The 22,854-nt window shown below is 34.1% G+C and overlaps 1 protein-coding gene across 1 annotated transcript; it reads left to right on the forward strand.

Annotated features, from left to right (window-relative positions):
* Window positions 1-3,070: 3,070 nt before the first annotated feature.
* Window positions 3,071-22,185, forward strand: LOC123659661 (sodium-coupled monocarboxylate transporter 2-like; the record flags this gene model as incomplete). The annotated part of the gene is made up of 10 exons (XM_045594858.1): window positions 3,071-3,276; window positions 7,941-8,065; window positions 8,757-8,909; window positions 9,783-10,002; window positions 10,487-10,757; window positions 12,336-12,424; window positions 13,205-13,313; window positions 13,878-14,039; window positions 20,508-20,689; window positions 21,871-22,185. Coding segments are annotated over 10 exons (1,812 nt in total), but the record flags the coding sequence as incomplete, so codon positions are not given.
* Between the last annotated feature and the right edge of the window lie 669 nt (window positions 22,186-22,854).

The raw sequence follows: 22,854 nt of genomic DNA on the forward strand, positions 1-22,854 counted from the left end.
TTTATCTTTATCCAACCTGGATGGATAGACCATCCAGCGGTTTTTGAATTCTCGTGATTAGTGAGTTAGTGACCTTTCTCTTTTATATATATAGATTACGATGCATTATTTGCACACTACCTCACCATCTATAGAGCATATATTTTTAATTTCAAGTCTCTTAGTTCAAAAACATAAGATTTTCATACAACCTGTCGACCCCCGTTTTATCCCTTTAATGGTTGATTTTTGTAAAATCAGCTCTTAGCGGATGTTTACGTTCTATAAGGAACCTACCTGCCACAAGTTTGTAGCTGTTATAGTTTTGGAGGTTTCGTGATGAGTGAGTCAACCTACCATCCCCCGTTTTAACTCCAAAAGAGAGTTGATTTCGAAAGATACATTATTTGGTCACCTTTCTACTATCTATAGAGCATACACTGTAAATTTCAAGTCTCTTACTTCAAAAACATAGGACTTTCATACAAACTACCAAGCCCCGTTTTACCCCCTTAGGGGTCGATTTTCATAAAATCAGTTCTTAACGAATGTCTACGCCTTTTAAGAAACCTACCTGCCAAATTTCAAGTTTGTAGCTGTTATAGTTTCGGAGGTTTCGTGATGAATGTGTCAACCTACCATCCCCCGTTTTAACTCCAAAAGAGAGTTGATTTCTGAAGATACATTATTTGGACACCTTTTCATCATCTATAGAGTATACATTTTAAATTTCAAGTCTCTTACTTCAAAAACATAGGACTTTCATACAAACTTCTAACCCCCGTTTTGTCCCCTTAGGGGTCGAGTTTCCTAAAATTAGTTCCTAACGGATGTCTACGCCCTATAAGAAGCCTATCTACCAAATTTCAAGTTTGTAAGTGTTATAGTTTCGGAGATTTCGTGATGAGTGAGTAAATCTACCATTCCCCGTTTTAACCCCAAAAGGGAGTTGATTTCTAAAGATACATTATTTAGACATCTTCTCATCATCTATAGAGTATACATTTTAAATTTCAAGTCTGTTACTTCAAAAACATGGGACTTTCATACAAACTTACAACCCCCGTTTTACCCCCTTAGGGACCTAATTTCGTAAAATCCGTTCTTAGCGGATGTCTACGCCCTATAAGGAGCCTTCCTGCCAAATTTCAAGTTTGTAGGTGTTATAGTTTCGGAGATTTCTTGATGAGTGAGTCAACCTACCATCCCCCGTTTTAACCCCAAAAGGGAGTTGATTTCTAAAGATACATTATTTGGACACTTTCTCATCATATATAGAGCATACATTTTAAATTTCAAGTCTCTTACTTCAAAAACATAAGGACTTTCATACAAATTTCCAGCCCCCGTTTTACCCCTTTAGGGGTCGAATTTCGTAAAATCCGTTCTTGGCGAATGTTTACGCCATATAAGAAGCCTATCTACCAAATTTCAAGTTTTTAGGTGTCATAGTTTCGGAGATTTAATGATGAGTGAGTCAACCTACCATCCCCCGATTCAACCCCAAAAGGGAGTTGATTTCTAAAGATATATTATTTGAACACCTTCTCATCATCTATAGAGCACACATTTTAAATTTCAAGTCTCTTACTTCAAAATCATAGGACGTTCATACAAACTTGCAACCCCCATTTCACCCCCTTAGGGGTCGAGTTTCGTAAAATCCGTTCTTAGCGGATGCCTACGTCTTATAAGGAGCCTACCTGCCAAATTTCAAGTTTGTAGGTGTTATAGTTTCGGAGATTTCGTGATGAATGACCTTTCGCGTTTATATATATTATAGATTTTAATTATATTACCCAATTACCTATTACCGTCGCATAATTTCTTTATACATAATTAGTAATCATTAAAAAAAAAAAACAATTATAAAGGCCAAATTTATTATTCAATTCTCTACATATTCTACAATCAGACGAATATTTTCTTTTCTCGGAACATACCTACCTATATAATTAAAAGATTAAAACAGCATTCTGTTACTAACTTCGCCTGTAGTTTTACCGGCGTTGGCTTATAGTTATACTGTAGGTATTAATACTGTAGACTACTATCCTACTTGTGGTATCAAGATTATCAAAAAGAATAATCCAACAAGACATACCTATAGACAAGTCATTTGTCTAAGTATTATATTAAAATATGTTTATTACTAGCTGTACCCTATGCGTGTTGCTACGCTTTTTTTATTTTACTTTTTTTTTTGGTCGGAATAACTCAGAAACCTTTGTAGACTCATGCACAACGATTGGCTTGAAGATCATGATCTTGACATGATCAAATGCATAGTTTACGATTCTATAAAGGACATACAGACAATTAATTAGTTTATATATACATATATGTATACATATAAGTGAATTTATATTAAATTCTTACTTCCCATTAAAAATAGATTTTTGGTAGATTCTAAATAAAAACAAATCAAATGTGGGTACTAATATTTTCGATGCATTTTTAAGTATTATTGATCTAACGGAATTTACACAAATATGTCTTATAGTTTAAATTACTAACGTCAAAACAGTAGGTAGGTATCTACTTTAATTTTCAAAATTAAATTTATTAAAATTAAGAAAACGAGTGTGCAGACCACACGACTGAGTAAAGCTAACGAAACGTAACTCTCTATCTTTCTATCTTCACTAACTTATATCTCCCTCTCGACTTCCGTTCGCTTCGCCCGATCACACTTTTCGTAACGCTCTCGTCATGCAGTCACCAGCTTTCTACCCAAGTCAAGCGTACGTAAAGAAGTTTTACTTCTTCTTATGGTGATACCTATTACTCAATACTATGGTATGGGTATGGGTTATCTTTACTCAAAGATTTAAAGTAGGCACACACACGTTTATCATTTCTATCGTCTTAAAGTCAATGTATTATCTACCTATTTGTCTAATGAGTGAAATCCTCTTCTGCTATTTACAAAGACTGAGAAGAAATCCACATTTATTTAAGTTTTATCTTTGTTATAATATCATTTTATTGTTGATTCAGAGCCGATATGAAACTATTCGGAACATAACGTTCGTCACGGCGCGTTGTATTGTAAAGATTATGAATATTACATTATTGTATACTTTTATAAATAACAATGAGAAATTCAACGATTTCAATGTATCCGATATACTTTAATGTGGCGGAATATTGTTTGTTCGGTATTATTTTGGGTGTTGTGATTGGAATTATATTTTATTTTTTATTTGTAAATAACAAACATAACACCGTCGATGGATTCCTTTTTGGCGGTAAAAATATGTCCATCATATCTATTTCACTAGCTTTAACATCTAGGTAAGTTATTTTTTTTTTTATTATAAAAATGGCAAATAAGCGTAGGTTTTAACTGAGGTAGGGTACAGCAGGAATTTCCTGCTCAAAATATGGAGCAGCCCGACTGGGGTAGTACCTCGACCTTACAGAAGATCACAGCAAAATAATACTGTTTTCAAGCACTATTGTATTCCTGTTGGTGAGTAAGGTGACTAGAGCTCCTGGGGAGATTGGGGATTGGGTCGGCAACGCGCTTGCGATGCTTCTGGTGTTGCAGGTGTCTATAAGCTACGGTAATCGCTTACCATCAGGTGAGCCGTACGCTTTTTTGCCGACCTAGTGACATAAAAAAAAAGGTACGGTCCGCCTGATGGTATGATACTTTGCCGACCCTAGCCACAGTGGCGTAGCGTAGTGGGGGCGGGGGGGGCGGCCCGCCCCGGGCGGCACTTTTTAGGGGGCGGCAAAATTGAACAACACTTAAATAATAAAAACAATTAGTAAATACTAGCGGCCCGGTACGTGCTTCGCTACGTATAAAGTGAAATAATAAAAATAAAATTACATCAAATTCATTTATTAATACAAAAAAAAAAATATTAATTGCTAGGCTATTTTAAAACTTAATCCAAAACATTTGGATAAACAGTATTTTTTGTTTTTCCATTTTGAGAAGCAATAGTCGAAGACTTTTTCGTAGTCCACAAATGCCATACACAGCGGCTGATTATATTCTTCTGTCTTTTGTATAATCTACCGAACAGTATGGATGTGGTCTACAGTGCTGTAGTCATTTCGAAACCCCGCTGCTCCGGTAGTTGGAATTCGTCGAGTCTTCTGGCGAGACGATTCGTAACAACACTCGAATACAGCTTATAGATATGGCTCAGAAGTGAGATCGATGTGTAATTCTTTGACAGAGACTTGTCACCTCTCTTAAAGAACAGCACCAAACACACTACTGGACCACACCTCTGGCGTGGTACCTCGGTGGGTGACGGCGTGAAAGAGTCTCGCCAAGACTTTTAGGGCAGGTCGCCCTGTGGCTTTAAGTAGCTCAGTCGTAACTACGTTATCCCTATTCTGCTCAATCAGAGTAGCAATCTCTCTCATATTTGAGCAGTGGAGGTCTTGGCGTACAAGTTTTCGTATCTTCTTGGAAAGTGCCCTCTGTTCTGGCGAAGCTGCTTGAGCAGTGAGCAACTCGCGCCTACGCCACATTAAATCCAAGGCTTCGGAAGAGAGTTGGACTGCTTTGTTGACTTCGTCGGCGGAAAGTGCCTACGACCTAGTGTACACACCGTCTTCACCACGTTGTCGGTCATCTCTTCCACGTTGCCAGTAGTTTCCAGCGAATCGAATCGGTTTTGAAGTTCCCATTGAAACTGCTCGGAGCCACATAGTAATTGGGGCAGCGTACGTCGGAGAGTAGATTTCACTAAGCGGGCCCGCTCTTTTCGGAGGTATATATTTAAAGTGTTCCGCAATAGCCAGTGGTTACTGCCAGTGTTAAACCAATTAACCTAGGAGACATCTCTGAATATATGCCTTTTATCCGCTATGATGAATCTATCTCGTTCCTCATCATAGTGTTGGGGCTTTGCCATGTACACCGCCTTTGGGGCTTCTTCTCAAAAAATTGAATTCATCAAGAAGAGCCCCTCTGACTCGTAGTAGTTGACGAGCATCTGCCTCCTGCGATTCCTGTGCCCCTACCCGTGTGGTCCGATCCTCGATTCGTCGCGGTCTTGTATTCCCACTTTAGCGTTGAAGTCTCCCATAACAACGTTGTAGAAGGCCGAAGTAGTCCCATGCATGGCCCTAGTAATATCGTCATACAAGGCTTCGACTTCATTGTCAGATTGTGCTGAGGTCGGCGCATAGAGCTGTATCACTTCTAGGGAGTACCTGTCAGTGAGTTTAAGTACAAGGTACGCTACCCGGTTCGACACATTGCTGATTTCCACAACGTTTTAGTGAGAGTCTTGTGGACCAGAAAATCGACGCCACCTTGGGAAAGCCCATCACCTTCACGGAAGCAGAACAAGTGCCTGGAGTCCAGGATCATCATGTCTTCGCCCTCTCTTCAAACTTCAGACAACCCCAGTATACTTCACTTAAGTTTAAGACTCGATTTTACTTCCAGTTCGGTAAGGTTGAGGTCCAGCCGTAACATGCCTCCATTATACGTAACCGGTACGTAGTACCTGTAGTTTTGAGTGGCAGCCTCCCGTATCTCGGTGATCCTCAGCACCCTCCGCCCCACCGTTACCGCGGCCGCTGCTGTAGCAGGGAATAGTGGGGCTACCGAGAACTGAGGGCCTAAAATTCTACCGCGAACTCATAAGGGTTTTTGCCCATAGTCACTACGCTGGGCAGGCGGGTTAGTGACCGCAGGGCTAGCTTTGTCGCACCGAAGACGCTACTGCTCGTCTTCGGTTGTGTATTTAAAAAGCTAGCTGTAGGATGGCTATACCGCCATCGGTCGGCTTCACTAGTTCCACAGTGGTATTGGAACTTTGCTATTTCATATTATTAACTAGCTGACCCGGCAAACGTTGTTTTGCCAATAAACTATCTACTATAATATAAGTGTGCGGGGATTTACTTATAAACGAAAGCGTTGTAGACAATGAAAGTATGCTTTATTTCCTAGAAAAATTAAAATAATACATATAACAGTCACTACTACGATCGGTACACAAATAAAACCAAAAAAAAACAATGGCCGAAAACAGTATAGTGAGTAAGACAGGAGACCGGCTTTATTCTCATCCCCGTGATGTTTGCTGGATGAGAGGTGACAACGTAATGTAGACATCTAGCGGGGATAACTGATCGATTGATAGTTATCGACCGGCGAAGGCAGAAGATCAAATTGAATTAAGAAAAAAATCACAATTAAAGGAAATTATTAAAAATAATAAAAAATAAAAATTGCGATGGAAAAATAGGGCTTGATCGTAGAAAGGTTGAAAATTAAGAGTAATATAATTTTTTTTATTCTAAGTCATGATAAAATAAATATAAAAATCCTGCCAAAAAAAAAACAAAGTTTATAATTAACAAATTATAAACTTTATTTTTTCCCTTAGTCGCCTCTTACGACACCCACGGGATGAAAGGGGGTGGCTAAATTCTATATGTCGTAGCCACTCAGCTAAGTAAGTTTTATTATACTTTAAATTGAAATACCTAAATAAGGGGGCGGCAAAATTTTCTTTCGCCCCGGGCGGCCGACAACCACGCTACGCCACTGCCTAGCCACAACCCTCCTAAGGGAGTTCTGACTATACTCACCACAGGAATACAACATTACTTGAGAGCAGGATTACCTGTGATCTTCTGTAAGGTTGAGGTAATTCTCAGTAGAGCTGCTTCAAATTTTTAGCATGTTATTACCGTTTGAGACGTAGCTACCTCAATAAATTACCTGAAATTTCTCTTATCTACTAAATTTATATTTTCTTATTTATAATATATTCACATTTATGTATATAATATACAAAGAAGAAAAATAAATAAGTTCCATTGAATTTTGTCGTCGGCAACTATTTTAATTACCATAAAAACATTTTTATTATTGTATTGCTTATGTAGGTAGGTAACAGTAAAGTAGGGAAATATAATTATTTTTGATTTATGTGGATATAGGTGCGTTAAAGTAACAAATACATAGGTGCCTATGTATGAATATATTTTAGATCATAACTAAAAGGTCGATTGATTGATTCTTCACGGGCTATTCTCCGCAACTCGACGTCTCAGTGCGCCTATTTTGCGTGGTAAAAGGTCGATAGCCTTTGAATAGGTAAAAGCCTTCTAAATGCAAGATAAATAAAGTCGACTTTGCTTTTCAACGTAAAAAGAGAAGTGTTATAAGTTTAACGCGAATATCTATTGTCTGTCTACTATCTGTGTGTGCCTATCTGTGTAATCGTAACTCTCGAATGGATGGACCGCTTTCAATGCAGTTTTTTTGTGGCTTAACCTGTAGGTAGCAAAATATTTCGTAAATATTATTCTTTTACAACGGCCAACGTGATTGATTTGATCGGTACCTTCTAATGCTCAGAATGAAATTGATTACAGAATCGGAGTCGGACTCGCGCAGGAAATGGGTTCCGTGCAAACAAAACTATCTATACAAATAAATAAAATTGGTATGTCTGTCAGTAATATTAAATTAAACAATTTTTACTAAACGCATATGGATATATACACGGTGCATATGCCAAAATAATATTTTTTACAATTTTTGTCTGTCTGTCTGTTTGTTCCGGCTAATCTCCGAAACGACTGGACCGAATTTTTTGTATACATCCATATGCATTTAGTAAAAAGCAGTTATTTGAATATTACGAACAGACATATGAACATATATACAGACAATAAAACGCGCCATCTATAATCTATAAATAGAAATACGGCGCCATCTACCGGATATCTGTGCAACTTAGATGCCCAACCACCTATTAAGACCTATGGTTTAGAATTCTATGGAACTAACCCATAAACACACACTAAAGTCGTATAATAAACATTTAATTTGCAATAAAATCTTCCAAGTTGAACCAAATTACAGATGCTTACAAAATTTGATAAAAATTGGTTCAGTAGTTTCGGAGTTTATCGTTAACATACACCGTGGCACGAAAATTTTAAATATATAGATTTATTTTCAGTCACCTAACCAGCATCACGTTGCTCGGTGTACCCGTTGAAATATACTTAAGAGGAACTCAGTACTGGGCGTCGGCGCTGTCACTTATCTTCGTGACATTCTTAACAGTTGTAATTTATTTACCAGGTAAATATTTTGCAAATGTATCATTTCTATTTAAAAACAACAATATACATGTGTATTCATTCAAATGTTATTTTCTTAAACAAAGACATTTGTATTCAAAATATATTACGTATTGTTGCTGTTTATATATTTATTATGTGTGTTCAGGGATAACTTTGTAATTCTTTTTTTTTTGTTGGAAAGGAAATATCCCAGGTGTGGTACCATGATAAGGAAACCAGGATCTGATGATGGAATCCAAGAGATATGATCGTTTGTTAATTTTTTCGTCTACTTACGTTGTATTACTTGCCAATGTAATTGAAGTCGGTTCTTTTCGTTTGCGAGCAAACACTCACAAACAAATTATGTTCAGAGCTCTGTCAATATTTGTAATTCTTAGCTTAGACAAAATTCATCGTTATTCGATTTTCGAGAGTTTCCCTCGATTTCTCTAGGATCCCATCATCAGATCCTGATTTCCTTATCATGGTACCAAACTAAGGATATCTCCTTTCTGACAAAAAAAGAATTATCAAAATCGGTTCATAAACGACGGAGCTATCCCCGAAAATACATTAATATATATATACAGTCGAATTGAGTAACCTCCTCCTTTTTTTGAAGTTGGTTAAAAATATTTGCTTTCAGTAAGAGAAAAAAAAACTTATTACATATTTCATTGCTTTTAAATATTTGTATTTTTATATAGTTTTTCATAGACTTCAGCTATCGTCTAGTTTTGAATACTTGGAAATAAGGTTCTCTGCGCACACACGGACGGTTGCAGCAGTACTATTCGTTGTTAGTAAGCTGATGTTACTGCCGATTGTGCCATATGTGCCAATATTAGCATTCAGGCTAGGTAAGCTACTTATTTTATTTTCATTACTTTATGGATCCATAATAGATTTGCAAGGGAATTAAGTAAAAATAAATTATATTTTGTTATAAATATATTAGTATTCATTTAATTTATTCGTATCGAATTACTTTAAATATCATCAAAATAGCACACGCGAGACAGAAACGACCAGCATATCATCTAAGACCTTGTCCCAACCTAGATCACTTATTTCATTTTTTATTTTTATAGTACTAGGATAGCAAACAAATATGTGGCTCACCTGATATTATAGATAACCGCATGGTTGCCGTAGCCTATAAACGCCTGCAACACTAGATCTGTAAAAAAACTTGTAAAACTCAGATGACTTCGATCACTGATTCGTCCTTCAAGCTACATGGAAAAAAACTGTTTTACAGTTAAGTCGGCTATCCTTACCTTCTTATCCTCTTTACCTATATGTCTTCGCATATATTTTTGTTAATTTTAATTAATGTAATTTTGATCTATGTACCTATATATTTAATTTGGATACGCATGCCTACCATAAACCGCCGCATTTCTAACAGATTTGGCATAAGGCTCACCTGATGGTAAGACGACCTGGCGGTAGATGCCTGCAACCCCAGGAGCATCTCAAACACGTTGGCGACCCTATCCCCAATTACTCTCACACACTTCAGCCTATTCCAGTTCACTACTGAACGTAAGCCTCCACAAGTTCGCGCCAAAAATAGCGTGAACTCATGTGTTTTGCCCATAGTCACCATGCTGGGCAGGCGGGTTGGTGAATGATCCTGCCACCTGTCGGGGGTGACTATATTCTTTAATAACGTAGCCACACAGCAATTTCTCTCAGGAGGATTTTTATTTTTATTTTTTAATTTTCAGTAACAAACAACTTAGCTAATCGCATTGCAGCTGTTATATGCGTTGCTTGTTCAACGTTCATTGCAGTAGGAGGCTTGAGAGCAGTAATCAGCATTGGCATAGTGACCACTTTTCTAGCAATCGCTGGCACAGCTTTACCCAGTGGTCTGGCATTGCTGCCAATGGGCTTCAAGAGGATGTGGGAAATTTCTAGTCATGGAAGTAGACTAGTATTCTACGAGTAAGTCATTTAAGATTTTAAGAAAGCTCTAATGAGTTAACATTAATCATAGAAATTTTATTTTTTGCGCCAAGCCTAGAATTTCCACCCACCAGTCTGATACTGAAGTATTTTACAATGGAATAGTTGTTCTGTTCTGATTTTTGAGAAAATTGTAAGCTTTAAAACATTGCGACTTAATAGAGTCGTCTCGATAAAAAATCATAAATGAAAAGTATTTTGATTACGCTGATGTATAAATATAAAATCAGGCTTATATTAATTTTTGGAACTCTTCAATACTCTTATAGTTATTTATGTACAGAGCTATCTGTACATAAATTTCTTCCATTATTTTGCTGTACTAATAATAAAGTTTAATTTCATCACAGAAGGCTTACTGATATGTAACTTTGTCAACATTATCTTTTGCAAACAGTATATTTACATTTACACTTGCCCCAACCTTTTTTCGTGCGATAAAACTTAATGTACCTTATTCCAGTCCAGATCCAGAACTGGCTCATCACACTTCTTTCTTCGTGGTAACGTTAGCGCTTAGTACGAATTGGCTATGGAAAATAGCTCTAAGCCAGTCGTCGATACAAAAGTTGCTAGCTGTTCCTACGATCAACAAAGCCAGAATTTGTTTGGCAATATCTTGCGTAGGGATAATATTAATGAAAATGTTGTCGTGTTTTCTGGGATTAGTTATATACGCTTGGTTCGCTAGCTGCGATCCATTACTCACTGGTCAGATAAAGAAACACGAACAGGTAATAGTTCCAATTATTCTAGTTCTTGTTTTATCAGTCTTTTTCTTTTTGGGGCCTTTTAACTTTATATCTATAAAGCTAAAAGCCCCTAAAAAGAAAGGCTGACATATCTATGTCAGCCAAGGTCTCGCCATATTAAATGTAATTCTTATTAGGTATATATAAGAAATCGAAGGAGAATCGTTGATGAGGGTCGGCTAGTATCTAAACATATTAAAAAAATTTCGGCAACAGACAAAGGCTCAACCAATGCGGATAAAAATGCACCCACATCGTATTTTTCTGTATCAAACTCTTAATTGTTTTTGTTTTAAAACTCATAATGTCATGTTATTTTCGTCTGTTACCTCTTTTTAATACAAAACAGTTTGTATAAACAGTTATTTAGGGCGGCTTGCAGCGTGTGTTAAATCTAGATTTAAAACTCGATTTTGCCTTAAATCAGATTGAATGTCTTGCACGTCATCGATTTAGCTTAAATGTCGATTCAAATAAACGTCAAAGTTAAATCGGAACCAGAGTCGGTTTAGCGTAATTAAATCTCGATTTTGTTAATATTTCTATGACAGGATGTTTTTCAACAAGTATCAAAAGATGCATTATTTCATCATTAGTAAAATTAGGCGCCCTGGATTTTTTCATTCTAATGTTGCAAACGGAAAATCAGAAAACTCGAAAAACACAAAATCAACTATAACAAAAACACAACACGAAACAAAACTGCTTGACTTAAAATATGCGCGGAAACATAACCTATGAATATAACAAATTAACAAATTGTTCAGTTCACTTCTTTGCTTAAATGGCTTTTAGTTGTATTATAACAAATTGTTATAAAAATTATATTATAACAAATTGACACCTACTATTACAATGTACTCTGTGATTGACACTGATAAATATACGTTTCTGTGTACGCGATATTGCTTTGGTGTACATTATTGTATCTAAAACGGAACGTAAAGAACGAACGGCGACTGAAAGATACGCAAAATCTCGATTTAGTTAAACTGGACATCATTTTATTATGAGCAACGTAACTTCGATGAGACTTAAGTTAAATCGAGTTTAGGGTAAAATCTAGTTTTAATAAAATCGAGATTTTTGTAATTTTGCTGCAAGTGGCCCTTAGTGTCGAGAACAATCTTATAAAGTTCCACCGAATACTTAACAACGTAATTACAAGTCATTGTCTCCCAGCACTAAACCAATTTTATTTCTTTTATCTGGTGTCTATTAGATCTTTTTTCTAGTTACCGACTTTATTTTATACGGAAGTAACACTTACAAGACTTTTTAGAAATACAAAAGACAAATATTTTTTAAAAATTTCGTTTAAAACCTCAGTTATCACCCCAAACAAGAATTTTTATCCACTATATTTTAAAATTATTAGTATCCTAATCCTCCCACTCTATTATGTTTAAAAGAAATAATGTACAGAAAGACCAATGGCATTACAAATCTCTTTATTCCTAATTCTTTGAAAGCGTTTAGTACGTATTATTTAAACAACTGTTCAATGTTCACAAGTGTATCAAAACATTTAAACTAAGTTAGGTACATTTTTACTTTCAGCTAGTGCCTCATTTTCTTAACAATCTGTCGACTATGTTTCCTGGGATTTGTGGTATCTTTATAATGTCTATCTTCAGTGCAACAACAGGGTATGTAATGCAATATGTATCTATAATACACATATTTGTTCATGGCTAGCTGATATTCAGGATTCTGCTAGCTTTGCTTATTTGTTATACACCTATACTAGGGACTTCATGACTTTGCATTCACTGTTTACAGAGTTATAAGTCCACTTCTAGACAGTGTATCAAGATGTAACCAAATTTAATGTTAGGTCTAAGATCATTTTTGCTAAGATTTTCATCGATTTGAATGCAGTCGATTTTGTATAACGTGGGAACAAACAAATAGACTTATGTATAAACATTCTAAAACAGTTGTTTTGGCATCTATTTCTCTAATACAGACTCATAAAGTTTTAAATATCCTGCATATAAATGTAACAGACAACCATTTCAATTCTCTTATATGTATGTACTTATATTATATCGTCAAACAATAGCTAGTTTCGCATGATTGAACGATACTACTTTTTACGAAATTGTAAATGCATGCAAAATTGACATATAATTATGTAGTAGATGAGGCTGAAGATATTTTGATAAAACATAGCTGTTAGAATTTCTCTAAAATCGTTATTACAAAAAAAAACTTCAAAATCGGGATATCCATGTGAGTCTACTATATGTATACATATGCAAACACAAGTACCTACATACACACTCACAAACACATTCGTCCTTTGATAAAAACAATATACCTAGAACATTTCGATTTTGTATAAATGTCAACGCGGTAGACTAGTCTATTCTTTAGTTTAATGACTCTTCGTATGTTTGTTTAATGTGATAATGATATTGTTACAGTTGTATCGCGTCTATCATAAATTCAATATCAGGTGTTGTGTTTGAAGAGTTTATACGGCCGTGGATGCCGCAAAGCACAAATGAACAGGCATGTTGCAAAATAATGAAGGTATGTTACCTATGTTGACTTTTTTTTCAGGTACAAACATACATCAAAATTTTGTCTTAAATTGATATTCTATACGTATCTGGTATAAATTATTCTTGTTGCGTTCTTCTATACGAGTACCTATTGTTATTATACTTTTCCTAAATGTCTGAAAGAATTATGACAAAAAAAATTGTACTTAGGTACTAGGCTAGGTACTTAGGTAAATTTAACGTGATTTTTACATACATTGAGATTCAGCAGATGTCTCTGCACCTACGAGTAGGCACCTGGCGCTAATATTAATAATGTGATAAGAATGAAGTTAATTTATAATACATAACGCTTAAAGAATGCGTTACGCTTAAAGAATAGTTTAACGATAACGTTATCATCTACCACGTTACTGAGTAGAAAAACAATAGATTTTTGATGATTAATTATTCATATTTTAAAATACGACTCGTAACTATTTAACGAAACAAATATTTCAAATATTAGCACAGTGTATAGTAAAAAGTATGTCTATATTTAAAATATATGTTCTTTAATAATTATACCTGGTTATATCCATATTATTTCTAGTTTCTGTGCATTATGGTCGGTGTATACTGTGCTTGTGTCGTGTGGCTAGCACAAGAACTAGACCGTCTGCAACACGTGGCTTCAGGAGTCACAGGCGTAACTGCAGGAACACTTCTGGGTCTTTTTACTCTAGGAATTGTCTTCTCGCGAGCAAATTGTTGTGTAAGTAGAAAATTTACTTAGTCACGACGTATTTGATTTTTGTTTCAAATAAGTACTGTGGACACTGTGGTGGATTTACACATTAAAAATAGACTCATAAGTTTTTGCCGCCTCTACTATGAAATTTTCGAGACTAATTTTTTAAAATTTTTCTTGTTAGAATGCAATTATTTAACAAACAAACATGTTTCTTTGTCAAAAATTAAAAGGGTAAATCAAAATTAAATAAAGAATAAAGTCTAAAACTTTAATTAATTAAAATGGGTCCATCTATTGGTTGTTATTGCCATCTAGTAAAAAAAATTAGAACTAGTTTGTAAGTCGTCGTTGTTGTTGTACTCGTAATTCGTCGTTTACGAATACTTGTAATGTCACAACGTGTTTTTGGCACGCCGTAATGAATAATTTTTACGACAGATGGCGCTGTTAAACAATTACTATTTGTCATTGTTACTTTGAACGCATTTAAAATTAAAAACAAAAAACAATAATAATATTAAAAAAAAAAAAAAACAAATTAATACGTACATTTTATTTTTCACATTCAACGGTTGAATTAAAAATCTTAAAATTAACTTACAGTAAACATAAGTTTATTGACCTTTTTTAACCGACTTCCAAAAAAGGAGGAGGTTCTCAATTCGACTGTTTTTTTTTTATGTATGTTACATCAGAACTTTTGACCGGGTAGACCGATTTCGACAAATTTTGTTTTAATCGAAAAGTGGTGTGTATCAAATTGGTCCCATTTAAATTTATTTGAGATGTAACAACTACTTTTCGAGTTATATCTAATAATGCGTTTTTACTTGACGCTTTTTTCGTCGACCTACGTTGTATTATACCGCATAACTTTCTACTGGTTGTACGGATTTTAATAATTCTTTTTTTGTTGGAAAGGGGATATCCCTAGTTTGGTACCATGATAAGGAAACCAGGATCTGATGATGGGATCCCAGAGAAATCGAGGGAGACTCTCGAAAATCCGCAATAACTTTTTACTGGGTGTACCGATTTTGATAATTTTTAATTTAATCGAAAGCTGATGTTTATCATGTGGTTACATATAAATTTTATCGAGACCTGATGACTACTTTTTGAGTAATCTTTGATAACGCGTAGTTGCTTGACTATTTTTTCGTCGATCTACGTTGTATTACTTGTCGATGTAATTGAAGTCGGTTTTTTTTTTCGTTTGCGAGTAAACACAATCTTAATATATATAAATCTCGTGTCACAATGTTTGTCCTCAATGGACTCCTAAACTACTTAACCGATTTTAGTCAAATTTGCACACCGTGTGCAGTTTGATCCAACTTAAAAGATAGGCTATATTTTATTTTGATATATTATGTTATTATTATATTTCAGAAAAAAATAAGGTGATACGAAGTTCGCCAAGTCAGCTAGTCTCGTGTCACAATGTTTGTCCTCAATGGACTCCTAAACTACTTAACCGATTTTAGTCAAAGAGTGTAGCAGTATAAGCACGGGTCAGATGCCCCTGGGGGAATTTATGTCAAAATTTTGATGACGAAATCACCGTGTTAAGAGGAACATTTCCCTAGGTTACCACACCTCTGAACGCGCTAGTTTTTCAAAAAAAATTTTTTTTCAAATTTTGAAAAAAATTTTTTTTTTCTCTTGCAATATAATATTTATTTGTAATTTTTCTACCAATCGCTAGATACACTAAAGAAGCATTAAATAAGGTACTTTTGAAGTCTTCGCAGCAATTGATATATCGGAATATCACAAATTCAAAATTTTAAAATTTTAAATCTCACGTATTTTAAGAGACACTATCACGAATTTTTTTTTTATAAATAGCCCTTACTACGCTCTATAAAATATATTTTTTTTCAAAATTTTCTCTAGGGTAGATCAGTGTTAAAAAAAATATTATTACTATCCTCATATGAATAATTGAGCATCTGAGTAATACTGCTTTTATTTTTTAAATGTAATTTTAATAATAAGAACAATAATAATAACAATAATAATAATAATAATAATAATAATAATAATAATAATAATTAATCTTCGCCACTGTCTTCTTCAATCGTTACTGTGATATTGTCTTTTGAGAATAATCGACTGAGTGTAAAATATTTTTCACATCTTTCGCTGTAATTTTTGTGTCATAGGAATATATTTTAATTAACTGTAAATCGTCTTCATAAAACCGATTATTAATTATATGGGTTGAACAACAACGGTTCCCTGTAGGAATGAAAATAGACTTCTTTGAATAACAGTGTAAGCGTGCATTGTCAGGTACAGTAATTAAATCTCTAGTGCTTGAACAAATAAAACAATATCTATGTGTAGATATAGTTCTTGGTATGAAGAGTTCTAAATAATGTTCTGAAAATTCGTTAGAATCACTCCGTACTTTATAAGTAACGGATGGGTCCGAATCTGGAATCGGCTCAATTTCTGTTTCATCGAAAGCTTCTGAAGCTTTGCGCTTATACATTTTTATACGACAGGCTCCACATACTGCACTATTTGGAAAAATAGTTTTTGGTTTTTCAAGCACACTTTGACATAATTTGATATCTTCCGGGGTTGTTAAAATTTTTTTTTGACCTTTCACTTTAAACACAGATCTATCACACACAACACATTTGAGATTCTTGTCACTCTGCATTTTTATCAACGAAGATAAATAGCTAAGATCACATGAAATGTTACTATTTAAATACAATGTCACTATGTTACATTACTGCGTTTTCGCCTTTAAATGTTAGTTTTAAATAATTTATTTAAAATTATTTTTATTCAAAATCACAGTATAAAAATATTAGAATCACTATATCAGAATCACTAATATTGAACTATATGGCAGTCAACTTCGTAATAAGATGATTTCGTATCAGCAGACAAAAGAAACATACGTTTAGACCGCGAATTCAAGAAAACAACAAAGTAAACAAACACGCATCAACTTGTCGCGTATTGGGAGCGACGACTAGATGCTCGCTCGAAACAAATGTAACAATAAACCGAGAACTAAAATAGTAACAATATACATATAAATTAACCTCATATAAAACATTCCCAAATAAAACACAAACTAAAAGAATTTCTTTAGACGTAGCTAAAATAATCTTTTAATTTTCATGCCTCTTGAGTAGAAATACAACTTAATGCATAAAACAAGTAAAAGTTCATCATTAAGAATTATAAAAAAATTTTAAACATAAAAAACAAAAATCGCACATCAATTTCTTACTGTTATAATTATTAATATCGTAAATATTAAAATTACATTTAAAAATTATAGCAGTATTACTTGCTCAGATGCTTAATTATTCATATGAGGATAGTAATAATATTTTTTTTAACACTGATCTACCCTAGAGAAAATTTTGAAAAAAATATATTTTATAGAGCGTAGTAAGGGCTATTTATAAAAAAAAATTCGTGATAGTGTCTCTTAAAATACGTGAGATTTAAAATTTTAAAATTTTGAATTTGTGATATTCCGATATATCAATTGCTGCGAAGACTTCAAAAGTACCTTATTTAATGCTTCTTTAGTGTATCTAGCGATTGGTAGAAAAATTACAAATAAATATTATATTGCAAGAGAAAAAAAAAATTTTTTTCAAAATTTGAAAAAAAATTTTTTTTGAAAAACTAGCGCGTTCAGAGGTGTGGTAACCTAGGGAAATGTTCCTCTTAACACGGTGATTTCGTCATCAAAATTTTGACATAAATTCCCCCAGGGGCATCTGACCCGTGCTTATACTGCTACACTCTTTGCACACCGTTTGCAGTTTGATCCAACTTAAAAGATAGGCTATATTTTATTTTGATATATTATGTTATTATTATATTTCAGAAAAAAATAAGGTGATACGAAGTTCGCCAGGTCAGCTAGTCTTAATATATATAAAGCGGACCCGGCAAACGTTGTTTTGCCAATAAACTATCTACTACGAGTATAAGTGTGCGGGGATTTACTTATAATCGAAAGCGTGGCAGACAATGAAAGTATGCTTTATTTAATAATAGTTTAATAATTAATCACGATGGAAAAATAGGGGTTGATCGCAGAGAGGTGGAAAATTAATAATATAGTTTTATTTTAATTCTAAATCATGACAAAATAAAAATAAAAATCTTGTCAAAACAATTAAAGTTTATAATCAACAAATAAAATATAGGGGTTGATCGTAGAGGGTTAAAAATTTAGGGTTGTATGTATTTTTTAATGTTGTATCACAAAAAAATAAAAAATAAATAATTAATTTAAAAATTAAAAAAAAATTTGGGGTGAACTACCCTTAACATTCAGCGGGATGAAAAATAGATGTTGTTCGATTCTCTTAGACCTACCCAATATGCACACAAAATTTCATGAGAATCGCTCAAGCCGTTTCGGAGGAGTTTAAATACAAACACCGCGACACGAGAATTTTATATATTAGATATATGTTTGTAAAATAAACCTTTTAGGTAAAGATGGATTTATCAACCATATTCGATATGCCACTTAAGGCCCGCAACGCCATCGACCACGACTGCTAAAATTACCGTTCCACTAACGTTAAAAACGCCGCGCGCGTTTTAGGCGAATTTTATAGTTGGAACGCATATTTGAGCGCTGTGTGCTCGCAATAAGGTAGCACGATAAAAACACGCAACTGTGGGGGGTTGTGAGTGAATATTTCGCATAGATTTGAGTAAAACTTAATTTGACATGGATTTGGATGAAAGCTAACTCTGACCCATAACGATACGATAATATATAAGAAGATAAGGACGATAGAGAGGGTGTTACAATCGTTGCGGACATTTAGTGGAACGCACCCATAATAATTTGTCTTATCTTTTATATAATAGTATAGACATGAATATTAAATTTTTTGGCGAAGCTGTATAATTTGGTATCTTTGCCGTGCCCTATATAGAATAAATTAAGAAGAAAATAGTCTTGGCACGCAAAATAATTTTATATAACACTAGCTGACCTGGCGAACTTCGTATCACCTTATTTTTTTCTGAAATATAATAATAACATAATATATCAAAATAAAATATAGCCTATCTTTTAAGTTGGATCAAACTGCATACGGTGTGCAAATTTGACTAAAATCGGTTAAGTAGTTTAGGAGTCCATTGAGGACAAACATTGTGACACGAGATTTATATATTTAAGGTCAGCTAGTTATTTATATAATACAACTAGCTGCCTGGACAGACTTCGTTCTGTCAAGTTAATAGATTTTTATTTATACAGATTTTTCTTAATTTTATTTTTATTTTTATTTTTGAAATGAAACTTCTTTAAACACATGAGGGTAAAATTTTTACGGATGAAACGGTGACGTTTTTGTCGATGGCGCTGGAACGGAAATCTAAAGCTTTACATTTGTATAGATATAAACGAGACTTAAACATTAGTTTACCAAAGAAGTTTCACTTCTGACATGTGTACTTTGTAAGCACGCTTTTTTAGTATTAAAACCTTCCGTGGGTTTTAAAGAACATACAAAAAAATAAATTAGCCGAATTGGTTCGAGCCATGCTTGAGTTATGCGCTTAGCAACATTCATTATTTAACCGACTTCCAAAAAAGGAGGAGGTTCTCAATTCGACTGTATTTTTTTTTATGTATGTTACATCAGAACTTTTGACCGTGTGAACCGATTTCGACAATTTTTTTTTTTCATCGAAAGGTTGTGTGTGTCAATTGGTCCCATTTAAATTTATTTGAGATCTCACAACTACTTTTCGAGTTATATCTAATGATGCGTTTTTACTTGACGCTTTTTTCGTCGACCTACGTTGTATTATACCGCATAATTTTCTACTGGATGTACCGATTTTGATAATTCTTTTTTTGTTGGAAAGGAGATATCCCTAGTTTAGTACCATGATGTAATTGAAGTCGGTTTTTTTTTCGTTTGCGAGCAAACACATTTATATTTATATAGACTAGGTTGGCAAACATGCAAGCGTACGGTTCGCCTGATGCCCCTGATGGTAAGCGATTACCGTAACTTATAGTCTGCAACACCAGAAGCATTGCAAGCACGTTGCAAACCCTATCCCCAATTCCCCAAGGAGCTCTGGTCACCTTACTCACACAACAGGAACACAATACTGCTTGGAAACAGTATTATTTAGTTGTGAACTTCTGTAAGGTCGAGGTACTACTCCACATAGATTTGCCCCAGATTTGATAAGAGTTAATAAGTTCATAATGTTATCAAGGCTATGAAAGATATAATGCCACCACGTGTATTGATAACCTTTTATATTCCTAATTTGTATATCACTAACAGTAGATACTAATCATCTATCAAAACCGCACATATACGATTGATACAGTAAATCTGCCGTTTGATTTATCGTCAGAACAATGTGACATCGACAACTATCAATATAACTCAATAGCTCAACGATCTCATGACTACACAGTACACAGACTGAATAAATCCTTAACACTTTCAGGGCGCATTGAGCGGTTGCCTCTTGAGTTTGGTACTCTGTGGCTGGTTGCTCATAGGGGCTGAGAACGCTTTAGCTACGGGGGCATTGACCTTTCAGGGTAAACCTTTAGTCACCACGGGATGCGGTAAAGCAAATTTCACACATATTTTGGTAAATGCGACGTCAGTAGTAGCGAATGTTCCGTGAGTTATAATTTATAGTATTATACTCATAATTATCACACTTTAGAATGTAATATTGCTGTACTAATTGTAATTGGTGTTTGTGTTTTAATAGGTTTGGTTTATTTAATTACAATTACAGTTCATGTATTGACAGTTTGTAATGTGATTTGGTTTATAACTATTATGTTAATTAGGTTAGGTTAACAAAAAATAATTTTAAAGCGGTCTCCTTTTATTAATTTGTTTAATTTATACCGCTATAAATACATACACAGCTTTATTAACTCATTCGTATGCTTAGATATTATAAAGGTATGAAATGGTATGTAAAATGACGATGCATTTATTGCATGCATATTATTTTTATTATTCATAATTAATTATACTCTCGTATGCATTATCCTTTATTATTGTAATTAATTATATTTTAAGTTATGCTTAAATAATAATAAAAATATATATAAAAAACTTTTGCAAAACTAAATAAACTGATTACTAATATAACGATCGCGACGCGTTAAAGATCCCAGTAAAAGTTTTAATCTTAGTTTGCCAACTTCGGTGATATCGACTTGAAGCTAAGTTTTATTTCCCCCTTATTAAAAACTTTTCCCATATTACTATTACCCGATTCGCGTAGTTTTATGAGTTTTTCTAGTCTCTTTTACCCGTCGGATGCCTCGAGCATTGCTAACTATTCTTTGACTGTAGTTGCAAAACCAACCGATAACCAATATGTAATCGTCAGAAAATCCATATTAATGTAAATATTACCCGTAAACGGCGAAGAATTTATTTAATATTTGATGGTCGCAATGCATCAATAGAATCAAACAGAATGTTAGTAAAGCTTAAATATAGTCCACAGAGTGATTGTGTACTACAGAGGGACCTTTCCACTATTAACCCATTTCGTCCTGACAATTCATAATATTTCATCGGTTTCAATTATTCTTCTTATATTGGAACGTCTGTTCATTGCCAAACCTTCACAGCTATCTAGTACCTACTCCATAAAATAATAATTAGGTGAAACCGCGTTGGTTGTTTAGTCAGCTATCTTATATTTACTACTTTTTTAAAAATATTAGCATTATGAAATCCACTAAGTATCTTGTCATATAGCTCAAATAACCATATGTTTATTCGAATACCTCTAAATCATCGTTAATATTTTAAAGATGATTTTCTTTCCACAGGCAAATACCAACAAAACCAATTCAGTCTCTCTTCCGAATATCCTTCACTTACTGCCCATTTGCTGGGGCGGTCGCCGTTCTTCTCATCGGTGTATCCATGAGCTACCTCACTGGAAAGTCGAAAGCTGAGTCCATGAACCCTGACGTGTTTTGTCCCCTCACTCAGAGTTTCCTGCACAGGTTACCAGACAGAAGCGAGACATCATCTCTGGAACTGCGGCCTGCGAATACTCAAGATGTTTACATGGCTTTGGATGAAGCTTTGAAACATTTAAAAGACGTTATAGAACGGTAATAAAATAAAGACTGCTCAAATTATTTTGTTTGTTTTTGTTGTCTATACCGTTTTATCAATTTTAATGGAATGCGAGCTCTTATGATATTCCGAGTGCATTGTTTTAATCGTTATGTTGGCGTTGATATACGTCGAGTATATTCAACCGAGACCGATGACAGGGGATTGTCAATTTTTGGCCTAAATTGCCAGAATGCAAGGATAAAGATATAAATAAAAAATTTGTTAAGCGTTAAATAAAATTAATAGCAATCTAATTAATATTTTAGTTATTTCTGTCTAATTTCACTTCGTCGATGAATGCTGGTGACATGCATAAAAATAGGACAACTATTTCAACTAAGCACAATAAATGCACAATTCATTAATACATACATCTATAATATAAAAATGAGTCGCTGAATGTGTTGCTAAGCGCAAAACTCGAGAACGGTTGGACCGATTTCGCTAATTCTTTTTTTAAAATATTCCTTGAAGTACGAGGATGGTTCTTACGGAGAGAAAAATTCTAAAAAAAAAAATTTAAAATTTCCTGAAAAAGTCTAAAAACAACACTTTTCTATACTCCCATACAAAAGATTTGTGATAATACTTAAAATTCAATTTGAACTTTAATACCATATGATAAAGTTTGTGTTAGGCGATACGAAGTTCGCCGGGTCAGCTAGTTTTTAATAAATGTAAATAAT

This window comes from Melitaea cinxia, chromosome 14 (assembly GCF_905220565.1).
Source record: "Melitaea cinxia chromosome 14, ilMelCinx1.1, whole genome shotgun sequence".
In the NCBI taxonomy this organism is placed as follows: Eukaryota; Metazoa; Arthropoda; class Insecta; order Lepidoptera; family Nymphalidae; genus Melitaea; species Melitaea cinxia.